This window comes from Hippoglossus hippoglossus, chromosome 17 (assembly GCF_009819705.1).
Source record: "Hippoglossus hippoglossus isolate fHipHip1 chromosome 17, fHipHip1.pri, whole genome shotgun sequence".
Lineage (NCBI taxonomy): Eukaryota > Metazoa > Chordata > Actinopteri > Pleuronectiformes > Pleuronectidae > Hippoglossus > Hippoglossus hippoglossus.
The window spans coordinates 18,365,579-18,388,863 of NC_047167.1; the positions used below are offsets into that span (position 1 = coordinate 18,365,579).

Genomic DNA, 23,285 nt, shown 5'->3' on the forward strand with positions numbered 1-23,285 from the left:
TTAAACAGTTAAACAATCAAATAAGTGATTTTTTTTTTTAAGTTCCTACTTTAAACACGGATAAACATACAATACGTTTTATTAAAATTGTGTTCGAGTGGTAGAGATTGCACTTTGGAATCAAGGAAGATCACATGAGGTAAGTTTGACTGACTTTATTCACTCTAATTAGATGTGTCATGTTTTCCAGTTTCTTGTATAATCAGATCAGATTAAATATCGTTTGATTCCACATCTTTTTACAGGAAATGAAACACACATTTTTCAGCCTCACGGGGCAAAACAGGGCAGAACATTTCTATCATAAAATCACAATCAGTGATGATGTGCAAATAAAAAGGTGGGAAAACTACAACTTAGTATCTGTGCTGTTAAACATAAAACAACATCACATGAAATACATTCAACTCTGGTCTGTTGCACAAACTAAATAACAGAGCTGAGTCTAGACCTCCTGGCCTCAGTCATCACAGAATATCAGTCATCTTCTCCCTCCAACAGCACCATCTTGTATTTGCACCGCAGCACCCTGCCGCTCACAGGGTTTTGTCACAGCCCTGCTGCTTGCTGGCAATCATCCTGCTCACGTCGATGTTGTTGTTGCCGAAGGTCTCCTTGGCCTTCTCCACGGTGGCGTCCGGCAGGGTTCGTGTTCGGCTCAGGATCCAGGCAAAGTCGACGTGGAAGAGCCTGAGGATGTCCGTGCAGGAATACACCAGGGCCGTGTTGGTGTAGTCCGTGGACAGGATCCAGTACGGGGAGTAGGGCAGGACTGTGGTGGCGAGAAACAAGGAATCCATTCAAATGCTTTCTTCTGTTCATGTGACAAAATCCACTGACATTACAAATTGACACACAGCAGCAGGAGTTAAATGTATAGTCATCCTCACCATAGGAATAACTTATCCCCAGCTTGGCCGGATTCTTCATGTCTTCTATGACTCCATTGCCTTCGATTTTCCTCAGCTCTCCTTTTCTGTTCAATTCCACACAGTCACATGTTTTAAAAGAGATACACCTCATGCCATCATCACCTCCCAATTTCACATTCGCACAAAGTAACTCACAGTATTTCAGAGCTGACCACTCGGATGGAGTTGTCCGTCCTCATGGTGAAGTTTGTCTCGATGCAGCGGCCCTTCTCAAACTGGGCCGGCAGTTTGGCAATTTCGAACCACCTGCCCATGAACTGTGAGGGTAAAGGAAGAAGGAAAACCATGATACATCTACATATTCATTCAGTGAGACATATGGCAGATGTCCTACCACACCCACTCGAGGTGCAATAATTATATTTACTTAAACGTTGTGGACGACCAAAGTCAAAATAAGTGAGTGCAACGAAGTAGAATAAATATGATATATTGTGTTTGGGGAAAAAAAGAGGTTTAGATTTAACATTAAAAAAAAAAAGATTATCCACAAAATGTAGGGAAAATAAAGGAAGGAAAACTCACCAAAATTATATCTTATATCTTATATCTTAAACATAACTATTTTCCTTACCTGCTTGAGGTTGAACGCAGTTTGAACGGACGGTTCTGGACACGGTCCCCAGTGGGGAACCTGCGCCCAGGTGAGTGGGAGAACCAGCACAAAAGCCAGAGCTGAAGATAACTTCATAGTGAGACCGGCCTTTGTTTCCTGCAACATACATAAACAATGTAAATAAGGCAACAAATTACTGAAATGTAACATAAAATACAGTGCGATGCATTCACATCATTACTAAAAGTGACAGTTTACCTGACAAATCTTCTAATCTTCTAGCTATACAACCTCAGTTCAGGAAAACCAACATTATAGTCTCTCTTCTCTAATGTGTTTTGTTGTTTTAATATTTATATACTTCACTAGATATTATTTCTTACCTCTGTGGCCTCTTTGCTTCAGACTTGTCTTCTCTTCCTCGGACAAACTCCGCTGTTTGAATTAAAGACGTCGCTCTGCGCGAGGTTTTGCAGCACTGCCACTCTGTGTCATCAATGGCTGTCTTTGTATGGAGCCTTATTCCAGACTTGAAGCAAACTATTAGCAAATTGGAGTCACAGGGGACATACCAGCAGGAATGTTATAAAACAATCTGGATGCTCTCCTCCCTCAGATGCACAGAAATGTGGATTTATTGTTTCATGTTTCTATAGAATACGTGAAGGTTTGTATTTATAGATACAAACTCTATCTGGGCCAATTCAAGTTGAAGAAGTTGGAGGATCCAGTTTGTTTTTTCAAACCTAAAAATAATATGACCTACATATTCCTGCATGGTTTTTACAAAGCAGTTGACTAAATCAATAAGATTCGATCTAAATCAACAATATTTGGTCATGTCACAGTTTATCAGGAACCTTTTGAGTCATGGTGAATGTGGATCTGTACCGATGGCTGTGCTGATTGGTCCACCACTTTAATATCACATTAACCATTAGATGGACAGTCGACCATTTAAATTCAGTACAGGCGTGATTTGGAATAACTTTGAAGAGTTCTGACGTCAACAGGTGGATATTTGTGGGTTTTTTGCGTCTTCTGCTTCTTTAGACTTTTATTTTTGGCGATCTCCTGACTCTTCATCTAATTAGTGGCCAGTGGGTCGGACTGCAGTTTCACTGGGCAGCTTCCAAGTGTGAACAGTAGTCCTGACAACAAGAGCATATATCACTGAAACTATCACAATGGAATATCCAAATCTTACCAATTCTAGTTTATCCATCTCTTTTTAATACTTTTCAATGTTTTAACAAGTATTACAGACCCTCAGAGATAATCGTCCTGTCTCATAGTCACACACATAACACTGATCGCCCTGTGTTTATTACACATGCACCAACATCAATTTTCCACAAAAAAAGCTAAAGAAACATGTTCTTGTTCGGCAAAATATTTTAAAGTGCGAGTCAATGCACTGAATTCAAACAGGAAATAAAAAGCCAAGGCGCCGATGAAATGTGGAGTGAATCATAACTGCCCAGCAGAGCTGTAGGAGTTCAGTTACAAATTAAATTTCACAAGGAAATGACAGGCTCTCCAGCTCAGAAGCTGCTTGTTAATACATCCTACAGACAGGTTCTGTATCAAAGTCTACAGCCTGACTTTTAAATATGTCCTGGTGCAATGAGCCGCAACAGTTTAACACTCAAAACGGTTTAAACCAAACGCTGTCAATTACATGCAAACACTATTAAATCCTGTCGGCTTCCAGATAAAGTCACACAACTACAAACAAGGTTGAATTAAAGAAGAGAAAGATCAGAAGGTTCAATTTCCATCAACTTATTAGCTGCAGCTCCACATAAATCAAAGGCTGGTTAAAGGTGTCGGTTTCTCACTGGGTGGAAGTAATGAGCTCGACTGGTCAGAGCGTGATGAAGAACAAACAATCACACTGACCTATTCTGTTTCAATGGAGAAACACATATCAAAGGGTGAGGAATGTTAAAGAAGTGGAATTCAGACTGGAGCATTTCAGCAAAATATTTGACAGACATACTTTCCTCCATATTTCATCATGTTCAGGTTTCTGTCTCTTCTTGTCTTTATTTTGTTCATTTGAGTTTTATTTCTGCTTTTCATTCCCTGCAGAGCTGCTGTGATGGTTTGGTTCTTGGATCTTTTTTTTAGTGTCTGTAGATGGCGCTCTTTTCATGTCTTTTCATCCAGGAATTCCATCACTAGTCATGCTGAGCCAATCCAAGCCGTGCTGTGGGAAACACGCACCTAAAAAGCCTTTTAGTTATCTAGGCTTCACCATTTTACATGATTTGTTTGTTCATTATTTTATTGTGATTGTTTTAATGCTGTATTTAATTGTTTTCATATTATTTTCTTCTCTGATCTTATTTTTCTTAGTCCTGAAATGTTTCAATCCTGCTTCAGTCATATAAAGCACTCTGTAACAGTTTTATACAAAGTGTTGTATAAATAAGGATATTTTATCATCATTATTAGTGTATATTATTATTAGTTTGGTTGTCTGTAAAAGAAATGATCATGATCTAATATACATTTTGAAACAGATGCTATATTATGTGACCTATAGTAAAGACTCATGCCACAACACATGAGGTCACGCTGGGGCTCCTGCCACCTGTGTACACTTACACTCATACACACACACGCACACATAAACACACACAAACACACTATAGGTTAAACATGTTCACATGTGCGGTAACACACACACAGATCATGAGAATAGTTCCTGCTGCTGAGGCACAACAAAGGTCACACAACCTCATCTGTGACCTTTCACCAACGTTACATTAACATACATAACGTAATATTTCCATGTTTACTTTTTCATTATTCACCTTTCTAGTTTTACGACTCTTGACACACTGAATGAACTTCTGCAGCTCTTTTGGCTTTATTACAATAAATTAATTACATTTTAAAGGTCTTACATGTATTTACTTACTTTTCATTCATAGAAACAAGGATAATTCACTGTGTAACCTGGTGAGCGTTATCTCTGAGCTGACTGAGGTGATCATTTGGTTCAGGATTTCCACGAAAACTGGTGGAAGGATAGAATATAGGTCAAGAAAGAAGCTATTCAGTCCTTAATTTTGGCAGAATTATAATGTATTAATCTAATTAACAGAATATCTGTGTGGCTGTATGACGCTGCTGCTGTGATGCAACGGTCTATTTGAAAAGTAATGAATTTACAGTTTTTATATAACTTGAGATTATATACTGTACCTTATTTGTAGTTTTCACATTTCATATTTTGGGAAAATAATATCCGTGTCATTATGGGCTTCCCCTACTACATAGACTCGATACCATCGCTGACCTGTCAATGGAGCGAGGCCTGTTTGAACAGTTTCTTCATTTGAACAGGTGCCAGCTCTCACACATCACAACCGTCGGCCATGAAAACACAGAGAAGGGGCCCAGGAACGTGATCAGCGATAAAGCTCCGGGTTCTTCGATCTATAAAAGACCCAGAGAAGCTGAACATCCTGTACACAGGTTGTATAGCTGTAAACTCAGGTAAGCAGGCTGCCTCTTAACGTCCATTTCTGTGCCTGTCTCCTGTTCTTCCCTGTGTGATTCTCCATACAGATGTTTGGTTCCCTGAGCTCTGCAGCAGGATATTGCCTCTGTAATTGTGCTGTGTGTTTTCTCCTCTGCAGGTCGTGTTGATAAGATGAAGGCCATGCAGGTGATTTCCCTGACTCTGCTGTCTGTCCTGGCAGCCAGCGCTCAGGTCTTCAAGTTCGGCAAATGTCCCAAACCTGACGTTCAGGCCAACTTTGATGCAACCAGGGTGAATACTAAACTCAGAGGTTATTCCTTATCTTTCATTTGCTATTATATTAAACTTATGCACCACATGAGAAATGCACAATTCCCACAACTTCCATTATCAGCAAACAGCCCTGAGTTGCAACAGATACATATTTAGCACCTCCACTGTGATATGTTGTGTTTTCCCTGCAGTACGTGGGTAGGTGGTATGAGATCATGAAGCTCCCAACAGCCTTCCAGAAAGGCGAGTGCGGCACCGCCACCTACAGCCTGAAGAGCCCAGGAGTCGTCGGGGTCCTGAACAGGGAGCTGCTGTGAGTATCTGATCCAAATGTGTGTATAGAAAAAAGGAAATTCTCATCTAAATTCCATTTTTTCATATTAAGTCTTTCATGTTTTATTCATCTTTTACAGGAATGACGGAACCACTAATGCTATCGCCGGCTCTGCCAAGGCTAAGAACCCCACCGAGCCTGCCAAGCTGGAGGTCTCCTTCTTTGAAAGTGAGGATGTCTAATTCATTACAGTTTTTACCTTCAAGTTCACTCATTCATTAAAACCGGTGACCTGTGCTTGGAACATCCCAGCAGCTTTGACTCTTTCGACTTGTCTCCCCTCCAGATTCCCCCCCCGGTCCCTACTGGGTGCTCTCCACTGATTACGAGGGTCACTCTCTGGTCTACGGCTGCAGCGACTTCGGCCTGTTCCGCATGGAGTTCTCCTGGATCCTGAGCAGGGAGCCCACCCTGTCTGAGGAGGCCGTCGAGGAGCTGCACAGCATCCTGTCCTCCATCGGAGTCAACGTGGCCAAGATGGCCTCCACCGACCAGGACGCAGAGTATTGCAGCGCCATGATCCAGTAGACAACTCCTGTTTCAGATAGAGGACGACACAGGAGTCACAGCATGGCTCGGTGTGTGGAGTGTGCAGTATATATATATATCGCTTTGTTGATCTTGTGCAAAGTCAATGCAATAAACCTGTAGAAAGAAATTCATGTTGTGTGTGTTTTGTTTTTAGACCTTGGGCTCACTCTGAATTACAAAAAGGCAAACTGTAGAATTTAAAGCAAGAGAATGTCAGTGCCAAAGTTCACTTTACATAAAACATTAACGTACATAAACACACACACACACACACACACACACACACACACACACACACACACACACACACAGTTCGTCCTTTCAAGGTCTCACAACACACTCCAACATTATTCCAATGAATGAAAATGTAAAGTAGGTCCAGATGAAAACATCAATACCTCTAATATAATGTGCTACACATTTTATTTTGATAAGTAAGTTCTTGGGGGGGGGGTAGACATGTTGAAACGATAAATCATTTATACACATACATTTTATTGTCAAATTTGTATTGCTTTATTTGTTTCATCCTCTCATGTTTCCTTCTCGTCAATTTGGTTGCTGAGCTGCATCATTTTTCATCTTGGTTTCATCTCAGAAATTGAAAGTCATTTTTCTGCCTGTGATTGATACGTCTGAAGAGTGATGAAAGAAGAACTGTGTGTTTAACATCTGGTCTAATGTACAAAAGAAGAAGAGTTATTCTATCTATTAAAGGCATGTTTGTATGTTTCTATGTTGCCTTTTGATTGGATTGTTTTACAGTAAACATGCAGATAAGACAGAGGAGAGAAAGAGGAGTATGATTGAGTTTCCAAAGGAGAGCTGAGCATCTTGTGGTTGTTTTGCATATTTATATATTTGCAATTAGGAAATTCCCTTCATGTTTTAAAGGGTGATCACTCAGTTATCTTTCTGTCATTGTCTATGAGAGGCTGACAGAGAACATGTTTTCCTGGCTTAAACAACCATCCATCCATTATCTGTCCCACTTCTTCTTTCAGGGTCACATGAGGAATGGGGCCAATCCCAGCTGACATTGGGCGAGAGGCACATCCTGGACAGGTTGGTTGTCCATGACTCACATTCACACCTAGGGACAACTTAGAGTCTTAACTTATTTAACCTATAGTGAAGAATTGTTACTGTTGTACTGACAGTGGGTTGTTAAACATGTACTGATGACCACTGGCTTGTGAGCCCATAAAACAATTATGTCCTCTTTGTCCCCTCATCAGTTTACACAGGATTACAGCTTGTGATCAGTTCAGCCAAACACTGATAACTCAAAACTGTATTTGAAGCCTAAAGATGCAAAATTATCCAGTAATTAATCAACACAGAATTAATTAGTTTTTTGGATTTTTTCAAATTTAATTATGATTAATAGAAGTAATTAATGTGTGCGTCAACATGAAAATCATGCTGCCTAGTTCATTAATAATCAATATTGTATTTCATCAGATCCAAACAGAGGCCCACAGACAAGACACAAGATCTGGCTTTCAGTTTGAATAAGTTTATTGCATTGACTTTGCATGAGACATCCAGTGACATATAGACCAGTGAGAGTACAGTCATAAGCAGCACAATACATAACACACAGCGTTGTGTGGGTCTGTAGGCTAAATCAGGATTATCTCTGTCACTGCATAGCGCTGCAGTAAGCTGCATCCTGGTTGGTGGTGAGCAGCTTGTCCACTCGGACTCCGATGGAGGACAGGGTGCTGTGCAGCTCCTCCATGGTCTCCTCGGGCAGGGTGGGCTCCCTGCTCAGGATCCAGGCGAAGTCCACGTGCAGCACGCCGAGGTCGGTGCAGCTGTAGACCAGGGAGTAGCTGTCGTAGTCGGTGGACAGGACCCAGTAAGGGGCAGGGGGAGTGTCTGGAGGTGTAAAAGAGACAGAAAGTCAAGATAACAAATATCACTGACTAATGCAAGGTTTTAAAATGTCCCAATATGCTTCAACTATACAGAAATCTTTAAGAATGATGCTCAAATGGGATATAGTGTTGGGATAATCTATCCAGGGTAGAAGGTTTGAAACAAATGAGGAGTCCTTACTCTCAAAGAAGGAGACCTGCAGCTTGGCGGGCTCAGAGGGATTCTTAGCCATGGCAGAGCCGCTGATGGCGTTGATGGAACCGTCAGCACTAAAAGAGACGGTGAAATGTTAATGAATACGAACATAAACAGTTGAAATGACACCAAGTGACCGACTTCATCCTGGTTTTAAAGGTCCAAACACAAAAGAGACAAATCGGTCTTAAATGTTGTTGTTTATTATATTGAGATATAAGAGTCGCACATCTTAACCAAGATACAGGCAGAAAATATAGATGTTTTAGTTTTACAGTGAAATACACTTAGTTACATCTCTAAAAAACATACCTAGGAGTCCAATTCTTCATGAAAAATATTGTTGTGTACATATGTATCAGTAATAATCATAGTATATACCCTGATAGAACTGGATAGTGGGTACAGCAACTTTAATATTTTAAGTAAATTTTGTGGATAATACACCTATAAGTTTACTTTTGAATGCAGGACTTTAACTTATAATTTAGTATTTTATATGGATCTATTACTAGTTGTACTTCAAGAGAAGGTTTTCTTCTCTGTTATTGTATTACAGATGTGGACCTGATACTCACAGCAGCTCCTTGTTGAGGACACCGACAACTCCAGGGCTTTGCAGGCTGTAGGTGGCAGTGCAGCACTCACCCTTCTGGAAAGCGTGTGGCAGTCTCTGGATGTCATACCATTTACCAAGATACTGCAGAGGAACCACAGGGGACATATGCTCTTTGTTAGAGTGCCATGTCTATTCGGTATCAAATTTAGGCCTCAAAAATGTATTTTGTACATTTACGGGATCTAGAGACACATAAAGACGACAAAACGCAGCCTTGTTTTCCTGCAATAACGGTGAAATTGTTTCTGTGCTCACCCTGGCAGCGTCAAAGTTCTCCTGAACAGCCGGCTTGGGGCATCGTCCGGGCATGATGACCTGAGCGTTGGCTGCCAGGACGGACAGCAGAGTCAGGGAAATCACCTGGATGGCGTTCATCTTTTCTTCACAACCTTTAGAGAGCAGGAAAAAAGAAATAACACAGTTCACTCAATCAGTTTTAAAACCAAAGCATCTTAGGAGACATCAGAGAATCACAGCTGTGGTCCTGCTCACCTGTATTTACCGGGCAGCAGTGACGGGCTGAGTTTTGATGGCGTTTTTATGCCTCAGCGACCACTTTGTGTGCCGCCCACTCCTTTCCATTTACATGTAGGGTTATTTTGAGTGTGTGTGGGAATTGGCACCTGTTCAAGTAATTTGTGTTTAAACAGGCGTCTCACAGAAAGAGAGGACTGACATGTTTGTGTAAAAGTCAGTCGTGCACAGACACAGGTTCGATACATATGATGATCACTTCTCATGAAATTGGTACAGTAGCTTATTAGGGTTTGGACTAAGGTTGGTTGGTCAACGCCAAAATATCTCTCCAGTTATCACAATGATTACTACATGAATTCACCCAGATGATAAATTTAATGAGCCCCTGAGTTTCCCTCTAGCATCAATATGAGCTTTTAATTTGGTAATAACTGTATTTGTACTATACTGTGTTTGTAAAGTACTTTTCTAGTCTTATCGACCACTCAAAGTTTTATACAATACAAGTCACAATCACCCACTCACACACACATTCATGACACTGTCAGCACAGCCGTCAGGGACAGTTTGGAGGTTCAGAGTCTTGCCAAAGGACACTTCGGCACACAGACTGGGGATCAAACCACCAACCCTCTGGCAGTGGTGGGATGTAACAAAGTACATATACTTCATTATAGTACATCCAGGTACTTTTCACTTTGGCTCCACTGCAAATATCAGCATGTTTTACTCCACTACACTTTCATAACGCTTGTGATACGTGTTCACATTATTTTTATATTTGTAAAAGTACTCAATATCCAGAGGGGAATTGGTCCAATGGTCCAATCAGAGCGGCAGGTAACATTAGACCCCGCCTCCTGCAGCAGCAGCATTACTTATGAAGAAGAAACTGAAGAAGTCAGTGCCGAGACTCAGCTATAATGCAATGCTCGGTAAGTACTTTTACTTTTAATTGAAGTGTATCGAAAGGTAATTACAGAAGCTAATGTGGTACTTTTACTCAAGTACATTTCTGTCTGTTTATTTGTACTTTTACTTGAGTATAATATTTGAGTAGTTCCTCCACCACCGTCCTCGGGTTATTGCTCTTCTGAACCACAGCTTGTGGATTTGATTGAAATATCTCAATAACTACGCAATAGATTGCCACAATATTTAGTACACACATTTGTATTAGTCTCAAGATGAGATGTTCTGTGAAAAGTTTGATAACTTTCACAAAATGCAGATTATGTATGAAATATATATTGTGAATTTATGAACTATAGGTTCAGAGGGACCGTAATGTCTTTTTCACATTATGCGGTTGTGATAGAATATATAAAAGAAGCCCATATATACAGAATCTATCCCCATTCAAAACATTCACCGTGTCAGTCAGTATTATCTGAACATAGTACATCGAGGATCTAAAGCCTTTCCTGTTATTTCGGGGATTATTGATCCTGAAGAGTCTTACAATCCAGGATCTCACTGTAATCATGACCTAAACAAGATTTCCATCAGGCGTAGAAGACATAATGCTTCCACCTCAGAGGGATTACAGCTTCATTACAGTCGTCATTCGATGGGGGAGAAAGAATACAGGAGACACCCACATGGTCCGGACCCCAGGTTGCTGCTGTAATTAGAGGATGGGTGGTGTTTGAATCTGCACCGACCCAGTGAATTTATAGCTGAGCCTGTTTCTCGAGGTTAAACCTGCTCTGATCCTTTCGCCTCACTGTGACTCTGTAATGCTTGGTGCAAAAATCCCTCATAAAAAGCTTACACATAGGAGATTCCTAAATTAGCGGTTTACACATCCTAATGCTCACTCACTTAATTCCCAAGTGCTTAATTTGTGTGTTTCTTTCTCCTCTTTTTAGTAAAAATATCATCTAGTGGATTCAGAGAAATAAAGCTACTGAGTTTTTCTCCTGTCCATATAGTGACTAATAGTAATACTATATTAATGTTACTTCTGCTGGTACATCTGATGTGGTTATACTGTTTATATTTCCCCCCATTGTTAAAACCAATACTGCTCTGATGGTTGCTACAGGGGAAGACAAAGTATTTAGATCAGTGATTTCAAGCCTTGTATTCAAAAGTACAGAAATATTTTCAGCAAAATGTACCTTTAGTATTGTATTTAGGATAAAAGTATAAAATAAAAGTATACCAACAACTAAACAAATGGAATCACCTCATGAGAATATAAATAATTGTTATTCTTCCTGTAGTCAATACTGTGAGTTAAATTTAATTATAAATGATATTAATGTGTAATTGTTCTTATTTCCTCTCCTCCTCTGGTTTGTGGTCATTATCACTGTGGCGATCCTCACTGACTAGCGCCACCATGAGGTTTCCAAGGTAGTTTTGAGTGAAATGCCTCAACAATCCCATCACAGCTCCTTTTTGTTATGAAATGATTTGGTTGCTTGATCAAGTCGAGTCAGCACGCGGCCGACTGGAGGCCGACTTAATCTCACAGTTGGAGCTGTCGTTCAGGAGAACATGGATGTCTGTATTATGTCGCGCTAATAGAGGTTAAAAGTTAAACGTTTTTCTGTCTGGAACTAAAAACCTGATTAGTGCGGCTGCTCCACATTTTTTCATCAGTCATCGATTTCAAAAGAGAGTTTGATATTAATAATAAACTTTATCTGTGTAGAGCTCATTAAAATCAGAGATTACAAAATGCTTCACAAGAGGGGAAATTGGAAATAAATATAAAAAGGCTGAGGTCAGGTCATGTTCACATCCTCAGAGTCTATAATATATATTACAACACACCTGTATATACATATATATTATATTACATTTCATTTAGCTGAGGCTTTTATCCAAAGCGACATACAATAAGTGCAATCAACCATGAGGGTACAAACCCAGAACAACAAGAATCAAGAAAGTACAATTTCTTCAAGAAATATATAGACATATTACTGTAATTAAATTAACTAAATTAAGTTTTTAAAATCTGTTTATATTCATCTTTTATTGTGTTGCGTATTTACAACTGATGTTCTGACACTGAAAATACAGACAAATACTGTTTCCTTCTGGGAATCTGAGACATTTAGCAAACTGATGTGAGCCTATACATTTTTATAATCAATATATACTTTCATTATTTATTGCAGGACTGTTGTATTAGACTGCATTAGATTTATAGATGTGCTTGTAAGTGCTGAGCAACACAGCAGTGTCCTGACCTGGTTACTCAACCCTCCATGAGTTGTTATTATTTCCTGCAGACTGTAGATGGAGAGAGAAGCTCTTCTCCATTCACCCTCCACATCATGTTGTTTGTTTGGCAGCATCACTGCACAGTCGACCAACTGTGCACAGCTCGCTGCCACCAGACATAGAAAAAAAAAACCTCATTCAAGGAAGAAGTGCAGGCGCATGCTGTAAGCGGCTGGTGAGCGCAAACTGTCAGATTAAGAGGTCTGAGAGGATGATCCGGCCAACATTTAGTCGGATTTCTAGCAAATTAGCACCAAGCATGTTTGGGTCAACGCTGTGGCACCCTGGGGAGCACAATACCTCTGACACCCAAACTAGACATGAGGGAAAAACAAAAACAAGACTGATCTGCGTGGTTTTGCCAAGTCGTCAGGCTGCATCATGAAGCCGCCCTGCATGTGGCCGCACAGCACTTAAGGAGGGGTTGGCCATTTTGCCACTGGAAAAGGAAGCTAAGCATTTAGGTGTCTTAACTATGGCCTAAAGTGCTAACAAGGGATTAGTGAGGTAAACGTTGAAAGAGGTTTAGCACTCCATGCTTAGGACCAGTGCTGCTTCAGTAATTACACATGAGTTGCAAGGTGCAGCGAGCAGTTGGATGGGAGATCACAGTGATGTCAGGACAGGGAGGGCTTACCACAGGAGATAAGGCCAGCTAATGGAGATGAAATGAATCGGTATTTAACAGGTCTCCTTTAGTTAAGGCAGCTAGCTGGCAGCAGACCGCGCTCCGAGCAGGTTGACTGGTTAGTGGGAGGCCGGATAGTTGTAAGTGATAGTCGGGAGACGCGTACTGTGAGATCTGCGAAGGCTTTCATTTACATTTCTGACTTGCTTTTTTTTTAACCTGAATTGGGACCAAAACCAGTTCAAACTCTGCTCACTGGTGTGAACTTGAAGGTGAGCCATTTAAAACTTCTTTCTGTTTCTACTTCTCATTTTCCTATTGAATTTTTCTTGTGCTTCTATTTGTGACCGATTTGTTCTGGTTGTATTTACAGTTGTTGCTACAAATAACATTTATTCTGCTGTTATTCCTGTGAAAAAAACACAAAATCCATTTATTATACCGTGATCAGAAATTATAGCAAAAACCTTAAACATTTTCATCACACAATGCAAATCTTTTCAAACTGTCAAAATGTTCACAGTAAGCAAGTAAAGGGCGTCTGATCCCTCAGTAAGTGATTAATCTAAAGGCCAATGCGATTAGAGGAACAACCTTGAAATCTGTATAATTAACCTAATAATTAGCCCAGATTCTGTAAATAGCACTTGAAGATAATGAAAAATAAATCATGAATTGGCCTCTCGTCTTCATGATCTGAAATTCTTTGTGCCGACATCCTACATTTATATTATTAATTAATATTTTATAATAATATTTAATCTAATCCAGTCAATCATAGTCTTTTTCAGAACTTTGTCATGTGAGGTTTGCGACAATTAGAAATTATTTTTAAATCAATAAGTAAAAACCTGCAGTTCATCATTTACCGTTCATGTTTCATAAAATCTCAGATTTGTGTGTGCGTGCGTGTGTGTAGGGATTAGCGAGGACTAGACAATACTTCTGTCTTGTCTGATATGACCTCCTCAGGGCTCCATCTAAGTCGTCAGCAATTTTTCCCTTTAATTCATTCTTGTAATGAGATTAACCAGGCAACAGTAAATCCAAGGAGCCCAATCCCTGGATTTGGCAGCTGCGGTGTGGCCTCTGCTTGTTAAGGAAATATAACAAGAGTTTGCCGAGCTCACCTTTGACGACAGTTTCACTCACTAAAGCCGCAGCCGCTTAAAGTGTAGGTGTGAGGTTCTGACACGTTTGAAACCGGGTTTGAATTCATGTTTACAGCCGAACACAAAGTCTCAAAAGGCTTCAACTTTACTTAAGAGTCTTAAAACAAAACCCTGTAAAAGTGTTAGCTGTGATCAAACAGGTCTTATGAAGGATTTCTCCAAATGGCACAAAGTTCACACAGGCCTTCCTCGGTTTGAGCTGCTCATGTATTATGTATCATTACATTCAGGTCACTGAGCTATTTCTCTGAGAAATAATTACCCTGCACTCTTTGAAATACTAATAAGACTTTTTAATAAAGCTCAGTGCTGTTCTGAAGGCTTTTCTATAAAATCATCAAATACTCTTTTAACCAAGTAGAAGAAAAGTCCTTTTGTCTACTTCACAATAAAACAGATTTTTAATGATGGCAGCAGACGATGAGATATCTCCTTTCTCAAATTATTTATTCACAAAAGAATTATAAACAGTTTCATTAGCAGCAAATCTCACAGAGTATATTGTCTTTTTGTATGTTGAGTTGGATGCTGTGTCGTCATCACATCAGTGTAAAATAGCAAAGTACAGTTGCTAGTTACAGATTAAGATTTTACATTTAAATATATGATCAGTTGATAAAATACACACACATATATATATATATATACACAGTGTTTTATAGAGTGGGGTCTAGAAGTCACTTTGTCATCATGTTTACTTTTGGAGCAAGTTCTGAGCATGTTTGTTTTGAGGAAAGTTACTTCAACTTCATGTAGTAAAAACTATTTGTACAGTATACATTGATGCATCTTCCAGTATTTCATACTTAATACAGAATAATGTTTCAAATTTTGGTTGTATTCTACAAAAAGAAACAAGGACATGTTTCATTTTCAGCCACCAGGACAGAAAATACAGTCACAACTTGAGAAACTGTTTTGAAATATTTGCGATTATGAAAAAGCACTTGTACTGAATTATTGAGAATTTAGTATTTACCTTCTGAATTGCTTTTCAAAGATTTTCATGCATTTATCTTTTGGGAAACTCAAGGTCTACCTCTGTGACAGGAGTGTTATGGTAATATATAAAACCCACAGACAGGGACTAACACAGGCCGCTGATTTTCCTTCAACAGACAACCGACTGTCGTAGTTCTTATATCTGAATACAAGTTCACTTGATGCACTTGAGTCATGGATCAAACTTATATCCATTATTTTCCATTTTGATTGTTTTGTCTTTAAGATGTGATTAAATGTGTGAGCTGTTCAGCCACACTGGCTTCAGGGCAAAACCAGCCTCATCATCCTGAGATATGCGCCCGTTGTTTATAGTCTCCCATATAAAAATTCAAATCATTAATTCCCAGTGGAGAGAATGTAAAGGGGATAATAGATTACATGAGGCCCAGCGGCTCAGAGCTTAGAGCCCACTTGGGAATTAGAGAAACATCGATGTAGGAATATATTTCTCCTCATTTGCTGATGCGAGCTGTTGTGACATTGGCAGAAAAGGAGGTGGAGGCAGGGTGCATGTGTTCGCACCACATAGCTCCACATAAACCGATTGCATCCCCAGATTTATCCTCAAGGTGTTTTTAGGACATCCTGGGAGCTAATGGAGGCTAATAGGCTTAGCACTTAGGGTGTATTGTCCGGGATGCTTACAGGCAAGGTTTGCTGAGGGTAAAACTCTAAACGTGCGGATTACCTCCAACACATCCCTTTAAAGTGCTGTATAGCCAGGACTTAGCTAATAGGATCGTGGGGGTAGCAGGGGCCTGGGAAGGTGGGGTTGGGGGTTGGACGGCCCAGCAGGGCGGGCTGGTCAGCGGGTCAGCAGATGTAGCTAGCAGACTGTTGCAGGACTAACAAGGGGATTACAGCCTTCAGATTAGATGGACTTCGGAGGGAACTTGAGGAACTGTGGATAATGCACAAGGCCTTGGGGCAAATCTTATGGCGGCATTCGTCTGGGGGAGGGGAAAGCAGAAATAATGTGACCTAAGTACATGTGCACAGATTTAAACACACAAGTGAACATATCAGTAAAATGCATTTATGGTCAGAATAAAAATATCTATAGAGGTGTTTAGTTTGCAACGTCTGTGTAAAAGTGTGAATTAAGATTATTTTTTTTGTTTACCCAGAGACATTTTGCACCCGGGTCTCGGATTAGCAGAGCTGGATTATTATCCTGTCGTTTACAGTATCATATTTTGTAATGGGATTTCTGCCGTGTAGAAGGCTAATTGGAGGTGTCTAAGTCGATTGTGCTTGTGAACACAAGCTGCTGGCTCAGCTAAGAACAATGTGGCCATGTACAGTGAGTGTGTATGTGTGAATGCAAGCGGACGCGTGGGTGTGTCCTTTTATCATTACTACACTTACAGGAACCAAATGAAGAGAATGCCAATGAGGAGGGAAAACAATCCATCCAGTAGTGGATTGTTTTTGCTGTTCTCCACATCTTTGAGCGTTAGGTTTAGGGTTTGGATTTACAGGTTAAATTTAAATTTTGGATTAGATTTACTTTACGGTGAGGGTTAAGGTTGGTTTAAGATTAATACTTAATGCTGGGGATAAGGTAAGAGGTGAGAGTAGGGGTCAAAGGTTGATGAAATGAACTTGACCAGCGTTAGTCTGTGTGCATTCATCCCATACTGGCAATATTCTACAGTTTTAGAAATACTAATTATTACTTTTAGTATCTATACAATCAATTCATGTTTATTTATATAGGGGAAAATCCTACATAAAAAAAACATGTATTTATATATTATATACCAGATTAGTTTGCAATGCTCCATAGACAAGCCTTTAAAATCCATATGACAAAAGTACATGTGTTATTTATATTTATATCTATATTGAGTGTAAATTGCTATGTTAATTGTTAATTGTTATTGCAGATCTCTATATGTTATATATAAAATATATACACGCTGAAATAAAGATAATTCTGTATGTTTTGCTTGTGTTTACCTTTGTAGAGTGATGACAGGGTCCAGTTTGAATTCACCAAGTCATGAGATATTTTATTGGGATGATATAATTTTCTAACTAAAATAAATCCAACACAAAGTCCAATGACCAACATTTATGTTAAATCTAAATAGATAACTGCTGACCTCTAGTGGCAGAAACGTATAGCACAGTCCAGTTCGGTTCAGCGATTGACTTTTTAATCATTTTGGATTATACATAATGACATCACCAATCTGTGAATGCGTGTTTGATTTTTACCTCTTCTTTAACTTGAATTTCAGCTACCTTCACGTGGAGGTCAAAGGTCGAGTGTGTCATGACCCCACGGGAGCAGCTGAGGAAGATGACAGCGATGGGGGAGCAGGGAGCTTTGGATGAGAAGCACTGGTACCGCCTGGTCAACGGCATGTCCGCTGGAGGTGAGAGACGAAACTGAGGAAACTGAGGAAACTGAGCCTCACAGCAACTGGAAAACATAAAAATAAACTATGTAAAATGGTTCATCGACAAATAGATACCTGTTAATTCACATATTGTCCTAACACCATCTAAAGAACCAATTCTGTGTCTGCTATATACTGATTTCTTCAGTTTCCACAGTCAGGACAAGTCTGTCTCTGTGGATAAATCTGCCTCGAGTTTGACCTGTGGTGCTTTTTCTTCTCTTGCAGAGCTCAGGCAGAGACAGGAGTTAATAATGAGGAACCAGATGGCCATGGCTCCGCAGATTCTCGCCCAGGGGCAGCAGAGGTTACAAGGAGTCCCAGCACAGTTTGAACCTCATTTCATGGAGAGGTATGTGCCTGATCTTACTCTTAAATTTTAAATGGTAGCTCTATGGAAAGTTGGACGCCTGAGAGTTGTCAGTTACAGTTGTAGAAGGGAACCAGGCACTGCTTTTTTGCAAGGCCAGATTAGAAACCAGGGGAATTACTCCGAGCTCCTCAAACCCCTCAGGGGTCCAGAAAGCACCCAGCTTTACTCCATATTATAAGAGTCGACTTAGTTTGTATAATCGCAAATTTGCTAGAAATATGAATTTGTGGCTCGTGTGTAACAAATCTAGCTTTAAGGCCAAAATAGTTTCGGATTAATTCTATGTCAATCAAAACATCAGTTAATGTGCTCGTCATGCTAGTTGGTTTCTGGATATAAAATAATGAACTTATCATGTTCAGTCAAACAGCACTTTTTGGGCCCCTTCAGAGAATAATCCTGCCATGCTTTTCTTTTTACTGGGCGCAAAGTTTACTTATAAACAAAACAACTTGTTAAGGATCTCTCTGTGAATAAGTAACCATTGGATGTCCTGTCAAAAGACTGATTTTAAAAGGTTTTCTTTCCTCAGGGAGTTGGTTCAGCCCAATGAGATGGTCGCCTCTGAGGCCCGACAGATGCACATGGGGCCTCACCTGGGTCCACCCATGCCCCCACATGCCAACCTCATGCCTGGGAGAGGTTTCCCTGGAGCAGGTGAGCATGGACAGGCCACTACACAGTCACCAGTGACTGAATTTCCAGTCTGTATGTGAAGGTATGTGAGTGAGTATTAACAGCCGATGTCCATTTCTTTTCTCAGCAGGCTATGGCTTCTTACCCTCAGAGCCTATGGAAACAGTTGCCCGGCGACAGGAGCTCATTCACAAGCAAAACATTGCCAGGTTTGTGCGCAGAATATCATCATCTCACACAGACATCCCACCTACACAACTCTCTGCACCACGTTTTGTTGGACATTTTGTACATTCCCAGACTTTGTTCCTCTCCCTGAGCTTTGGGAAAGTGTGATTATGGGTTTTCCACCATTTGTGCTATACTCAAACATATCTTAAATATTTGTATGTGCTTTCGTTCAGAATGGAGATGAACGCCATCCTGCACCAGAAGGAGCTGGAAAACGCCCACCAGAAGGGACTGATAGGAATGGACAATCCCATGGCTTACCCTTCCAACCACATGGCCTTCAGAGGTCGTCAGCGCATGCCAGACGGCCACGATGTCTTTGTCCACCGCCCCACTCTGGACGAACTTCACTCCAACAGCATCCTCATGTCAGCCAGCCCTTACCCGCCCATCAGCACGCTGCACAGAGAGAGGGGACGAAGGGCAGGCAGAAGGCCGACCGCTCACAAGAGTGCAGAAAGCCACGTGGCCAACCTGAAGGGCCAGACTGAGGATAAAAATGTAGAGCAGAGCCCAGGGGCCACGTCAGGGGAGGAGAAGGATTCGGAGGCCAAGGGGGACATGGGAGAGGAGTGTGCCACCAGTAAAACGCACCATCAAGCAAAAATAGAGTCAGAACTTGCAGGAAGCAGGAAGAACTACAAAGAAGGGGATACAGCCCTGCGCAAGGCCTGTGTGAACACGCAGGACAGCTGCTCTGATGTGGCCAACAGTGGCACAAACGAAAAAGACATTTCCAGCCAGTGTTCAGCTTTCCAGGAGAAGTTCATGTATCCCTCAGCAGGAGGAGCTCTCCCAGGGATGCCTTACATGTTCCCAGTCCCTGGAAATGGCTTCCTCCCACCTGGTGAGTTTGGGGAATTTATACAAAATTGACAACCTATTAAATTGTAAAATGATTTTTAAGCTATGTTTGTTTTTGTTTTGCCAGGTCCGCGGAATCTCTTTCTTAATGGTGATGAGGTGTCGGAGGACATAAGGAAGTGGTCGGTGAATGACGTTTACAACTTTATCAACAGTATACCCACGTGTGCAGAATACGCTCAGGTTGGTGCTTGTCTTTAACCAACATGTCTTCATGGGTTCTGTTGTGTCTCTGTTGTGTTAATGTGAGGTGATTGCTCTCTGCAGACGTTCAAGGACCACATGATTGATGGGGAGACGCTCCCCCTCCTCTCAGAGGAGCATCTACTGGACACGCTGGGGCTGAAGCTGGGGCCGGCTCTCAAGATCCGCTCACAGGTAGAGAACCACACACACTCTGAAACGTCAGAGAAGAAACCCTCTGAAATATGGGACATTTGTGCCACTTGACTTAAATGATACCAACGCCCACACAGTGGTAGTGATACACAGTGACACACCAATAAATGCCTCTTGTCATGCACACTTTTCATTGAGATGAGATTAGCGTGTTCAATATTCTGCTTATTTACGATTTCTCTCACTACATATTCTCACTTTAAATAACATCCCTGTTTCCTGTTTCCTGTATCCAACACAAATCACTTCTAATCATCAGATAGTGTGTGTTACAATTACACTAACTTACTGAGCTCTACTAAGGTGGCCTTACTCTTGGAAGTACAACTGTCTCTTAAAACTTGTATGAAGTTCACCATTAGCATTAGGACATGCTCTTTAATGCACGTTTCACTCCATCATTACACACAGACAACAACAAAAAGTCTTATAGTCTTTTCCCTTTTACACTATTTTGTTGCTTATTAACTGAATTTAAACAATGTTCTCACCTGAGAGCGACGACAGGAAGTTAAACTCTTTCTGGTGTAGACTTTTCAGGCAATTTCCCGGCATCCTTACTGAAGGACCCCCCCTGTCATTGTGCACCACCTATAGGTTAAACTGTGCAACAGCATGTAAACTTTCTTAGTAGGATAATCCATCATTCATGTTTGTGAGCATGAACTTCATGAACTTTGTAAAATAAATGATCAGTTAAAAGTAGATTAAAAAGTGGGGTGTCTGTTTTTACATCTGGATTTTTGCACGATGTTGCTTTAGCGATGGGTTTGTTTTATTGACGAGTCACAATAAACATGCACATATACAACAAGCCTGAAACTACAACAACTAACTTCATCCATCACTATACTTTATGCATTTCATCATTTATATACCTGTGCTTTTCCTCTGTTCCAAGGCCTGTGGAGGACAGGTGATGTCCAGTCAGTCTGAGACATAAAAACCTTTAAATTTAAACTGTGTTTCTTATATGTGCCGACTATCTTTATTCCTCCGCAGGTGTCCAAGCGTCTGGGCAACATGTTGTACATGATGAACCTGCCGCTGCCCACCGCCCCCCTGCACGCCACCCCGGAGAAGCCCGGGGACCGCTCCTCCGAGATCGGCTCCCCTGTTAACTGCAACAGTGAGGAGATGGTGGCGAGTCCAAGAGACCCTGATGTCCTCAAATCCACAGAGCACCTTCATGAGACAGAAAACAACTCCCCTCCGTCTGCCAGCAGCGAGACAGTCTGATCAGCACTCATGTGAGTGTGGAGGAGTGTGAACCAGGCCCAGTCTGCACCGACAGCACAACACGAGCTGATGGACTGCTACTGCCTCTGTGGTGGTTTTGTTTCTATGACGGTTACCTGAATTAAAGATGCTTTTTTTACTGTTTGCTACCAGGGGTTTTCATACACAGCTTCATACTAGGCCCAGGTGTCTGCTAAATATTTTTTATTTTACATATAAATGTATATATATTTCTTAAAACAACAGTGGAGTGGTCTGGACTTTGAGTTATGAGACACTGAGAAGGTTCAATCTGTTTTTTTTGTTTTCTTCTTTCATTACAGGCCTTAGTCTCCAAACGTCTGATTGTAGCCTCAAACTCTGAGTTATACTTTTCAGGTGCTAATTGTCATTTCTCCAGTAGACCAGCAGTAAGACAATAGAAATCACACGAGAATGGTTTTATAATCAAAAGAATGATATGTTAAAAAGTTTTGGGTTTTGATATCTTTTGTGATATCGTTTGTGTTTGTTGGATTGTAAATAAAGTGTTTTTCTACATAGGAATCTGCAGTACTATCTTCCTTTCATGGCACGGGCAATTTACTTTAAGTGAAGATTTATGTTTTTATTTTTACCAAATTACCCTCTTCAAAATACATCATCCTTTTTTCGAGTAGAGGCTGATAAACCACTACCTTTAATCGACTATTAAATCGTACAAAGAAAATAACAGGAGCAAAAAAAACAAGACAAAAAGATTTTTAAAAAACAATTTGACATTTCCAGTAAGGAAAAGGGGGCTAACTTTCTAAATTGCAAGGATTTAATGTGTGATTGTAACTCATGTCAGTCAAAGAGATGTTTTTACTCATGTTTTTATTATGAGATGTGAGAGGCAACGGTGATTAGGCTGTCATAACAAACACAATGGGGCACCTGAATAAAACTTTCTCATCTTGATTTGAATCTTCTTCCTTCTAGTAATCATTTATAAACTATCGCAATGAATTTAGTTCAACAGCTTATTCGATGACCTGCGTCAGGTCAGGAATTGTCAGATGAGAACAGAATGATGCACATAAACAGTCCAAATTCAGCAAAGGAAATAATTGCTCAGGCTAAGAGAAAATAAATAAATAAATAGCACACTGTGTTCGGTGTCTATTGCAAATGCAGATGTTCTTGTTTCCCGGAAACTTTAAGGATTGACTCATGTTGCCTTTAAAGGAACGGTCTAATTATATGAATAAATAAAATAACTGAAACTACCTTCAGGCATTTGATATGTTGATATGAAATTGTTATTGAAGTATAAAATAATCACAAAATGAAACTGTAAACTCAGCAGAGTCTTCTTTGTTTCACAGAGCTGGATATTGAGGTCAGCACTGAAACTCTCCTCCTGTAACACCAATTCAAAGAGCTCCAGATTTTGATTTAGCAGATTCTCTTTCTCCCGTCTGAGTTCTGATTCCTGCTCACTTGCCTCTCGAATTATAGTGTCATCTGCCACCTTTTTCTCATTTTTTCATTGTCGCCACTTCCTCACTGGGCTCCTGATAGCCATCGTACATGATGAACATTTCTTTTATCTTCTGCAGTTGTTGTGTGCTCTTCTCTTCATTCTCCTTTGCCCTGACTTCTGCAAGGTCCAGCGGAACATGTATCAGCTGTATTCAACTCGTGTGCCACTATGGCCTTTTCCTTGATTTACTGCACTGTTGAGTTTAGTTGTTCAGGTAATTACTCTGAATATGTTAACCCTTTGATACACAAACTATGCCCTTCTAATGCACAACAGGAGTCAAAAA

General features: G+C 40.5%; 4 protein-coding genes across 6 annotated transcripts; 2 read left to right on the top strand and 2 right to left on the bottom strand.

The window, feature by feature from the left end:
* Window positions 1-149: 149 nt before the first annotated feature.
* apoda.1 (apolipoprotein Da, duplicate 1) lies at window positions 150-1,949 on the bottom strand. Of its 2 annotated transcripts, none has more exons than XM_034613864.1 (5): window positions 1,885-1,949; window positions 1,507-1,646; window positions 1,068-1,189; window positions 891-976; window positions 150-772 (listed from the first exon to the last, which is right to left on the bottom strand). In XM_034613864.1, exons 2-5 carry the CDS (start codon window positions 1,621-1,623, stop codon window positions 537-539), a joined length of 561 nt encoding a protein of 186 aa, XP_034469755.1. In that variant the 5' UTR covers window positions 1,624-1,646; window positions 1,885-1,949; the 3' UTR covers window positions 150-536. The 2 variants fall into 2 exon arrangements, with proteins under 2 accessions (XP_034469755.1, XP_034469754.1); XM_034613863.1 differs by having other exon boundaries at window positions 1,507-1,644; window positions 1,872-1,926.
* A 2,912-nt stretch (window positions 1,950-4,861) lies between these two features.
* On the top strand, window positions 4,862-6,244 carry apoda.2 (apolipoprotein Da, duplicate 2). Its single transcript, XM_034613860.1, has 5 exons — window positions 4,862-4,998; window positions 5,142-5,275; window positions 5,449-5,570; window positions 5,671-5,759; window positions 5,878-6,244. The coding sequence occupies exons 2-5, from the start codon at window positions 5,156-5,158 to the stop codon at window positions 6,117-6,119; spliced, it is 573 nt and encodes a 190-aa protein (XP_034469751.1). The 5' UTR covers window positions 4,862-4,998; window positions 5,142-5,155; the 3' UTR covers window positions 6,120-6,244.
* Window positions 6,245-7,621: 1,377 nt separating this feature from the next.
* On the bottom strand, window positions 7,622-17,699 carry LOC117778356 (apolipoprotein D-like). 2 transcript variants are annotated; one of them, XM_034613862.1, is made up of 5 exons: window positions 17,566-17,699; window positions 9,076-9,209; window positions 8,780-8,901; window positions 8,187-8,275; window positions 7,622-8,006 (listed from the first exon to the last, which is right to left on the bottom strand). In XM_034613862.1, the coding sequence occupies exons 2-5, from the start codon at window positions 9,193-9,195 to the stop codon at window positions 7,768-7,770; spliced, it is 570 nt and encodes a 189-aa protein (XP_034469753.1). In that variant the 5' UTR covers window positions 9,196-9,209; window positions 17,566-17,699; the 3' UTR covers window positions 7,622-7,767. The 2 variants fall into 2 exon arrangements, with proteins under 2 accessions (XP_034469753.1, XP_034469752.1); XM_034613861.1 differs by lacking the exon at window positions 17,566-17,699 and adding an exon at window positions 9,313-9,369.
* Window positions 17,624-21,727, top strand: samd7 (sterile alpha motif domain containing 7). Its single transcript, XM_034613866.1, has 8 exons — window positions 17,624-17,726; window positions 17,979-18,102; window positions 18,656-18,780; window positions 18,887-18,968; window positions 19,164-19,837; window positions 19,922-20,037; window positions 20,122-20,232; window positions 21,256-21,727. The coding sequence occupies exons 1-8, from the start codon at window positions 17,624-17,626 to the stop codon at window positions 21,490-21,492; spliced, it is 1,572 nt and encodes a 523-aa protein (XP_034469757.1). The 3' UTR covers window positions 21,493-21,727.
* The last annotated feature ends 1,558 nt before the right edge of the window (window positions 21,728-23,285 follow it).

Coding starts and splice junctions, on each gene's coding strand:
- LOC117778356 (XM_034613862.1), bottom strand. CDS start 9,195: ATGAACGCCATCCAGGTGATTTCCCTGACTCTGCTGTCCGTCCTGGCA. Junction 8,902..9,075: donor AGAACTTTGACGCTGCCAGG/GTGAGCACAGAA, acceptor GTTCCTCTGCAG/TATCTTGGTAAATGGTATGA. Junction 8,007..8,186: donor GCAGGTCTCCTTCTTTGAGA/GTAAGGACTCCT, acceptor TTACACCTCCAG/ACACTCCCCCTGCCCCTTAC.
- samd7 (XM_034613866.1), top strand. CDS start 17,624: ATGACCCCACGGGAGCAGCTGAGGAAGATGACAGCGATGGGGGAGCAG. Junction 18,969..19,163: donor CACAAGCAAAACATTGCCAG/GTTTGTGCGCAG, acceptor GCTTTCGTTCAG/AATGGAGATGAACGCCATCC. Junction 19,838..19,921: donor AAATGGCTTCCTCCCACCTG/GTGAGTTTGGGG, acceptor TTGTTTTGCCAG/GTCCGCGGAATCTCTTTCTT.
- apoda.1 (XM_034613864.1), bottom strand. CDS start 1,623: ATGAAGTTATCTTCAGCTCTGGCTTTTGTGCTGGTTCTCCCACTCACC. Junction 1,190..1,506: donor CTGCGTTCAACCTCAAGCAG/GTAAGGAAAATA, acceptor TTACCCTCACAG/TTCATGGGCAGGTGGTTCGA. Junction 977..1,067: donor GTGGTCAGCTCTGAAATACT/GTGAGTTACTTT, acceptor GGAATTGAACAG/AAAAGGAGAGCTGAGGAAAA.
- apoda.2 (XM_034613860.1), top strand. CDS start 5,156: ATGAAGGCCATGCAGGTGATTTCCCTGACTCTGCTGTCTGTCCTGGCA. Junction 5,571..5,670: donor GTCCTGAACAGGGAGCTGCT/GTGAGTATCTGA, acceptor CATCTTTTACAG/GAATGACGGAACCACTAATG. Junction 5,760..5,877: donor GGAGGTCTCCTTCTTTGAAA/GTGAGGATGTCT, acceptor TCTCCCCTCCAG/ATTCCCCCCCCGGTCCCTAC.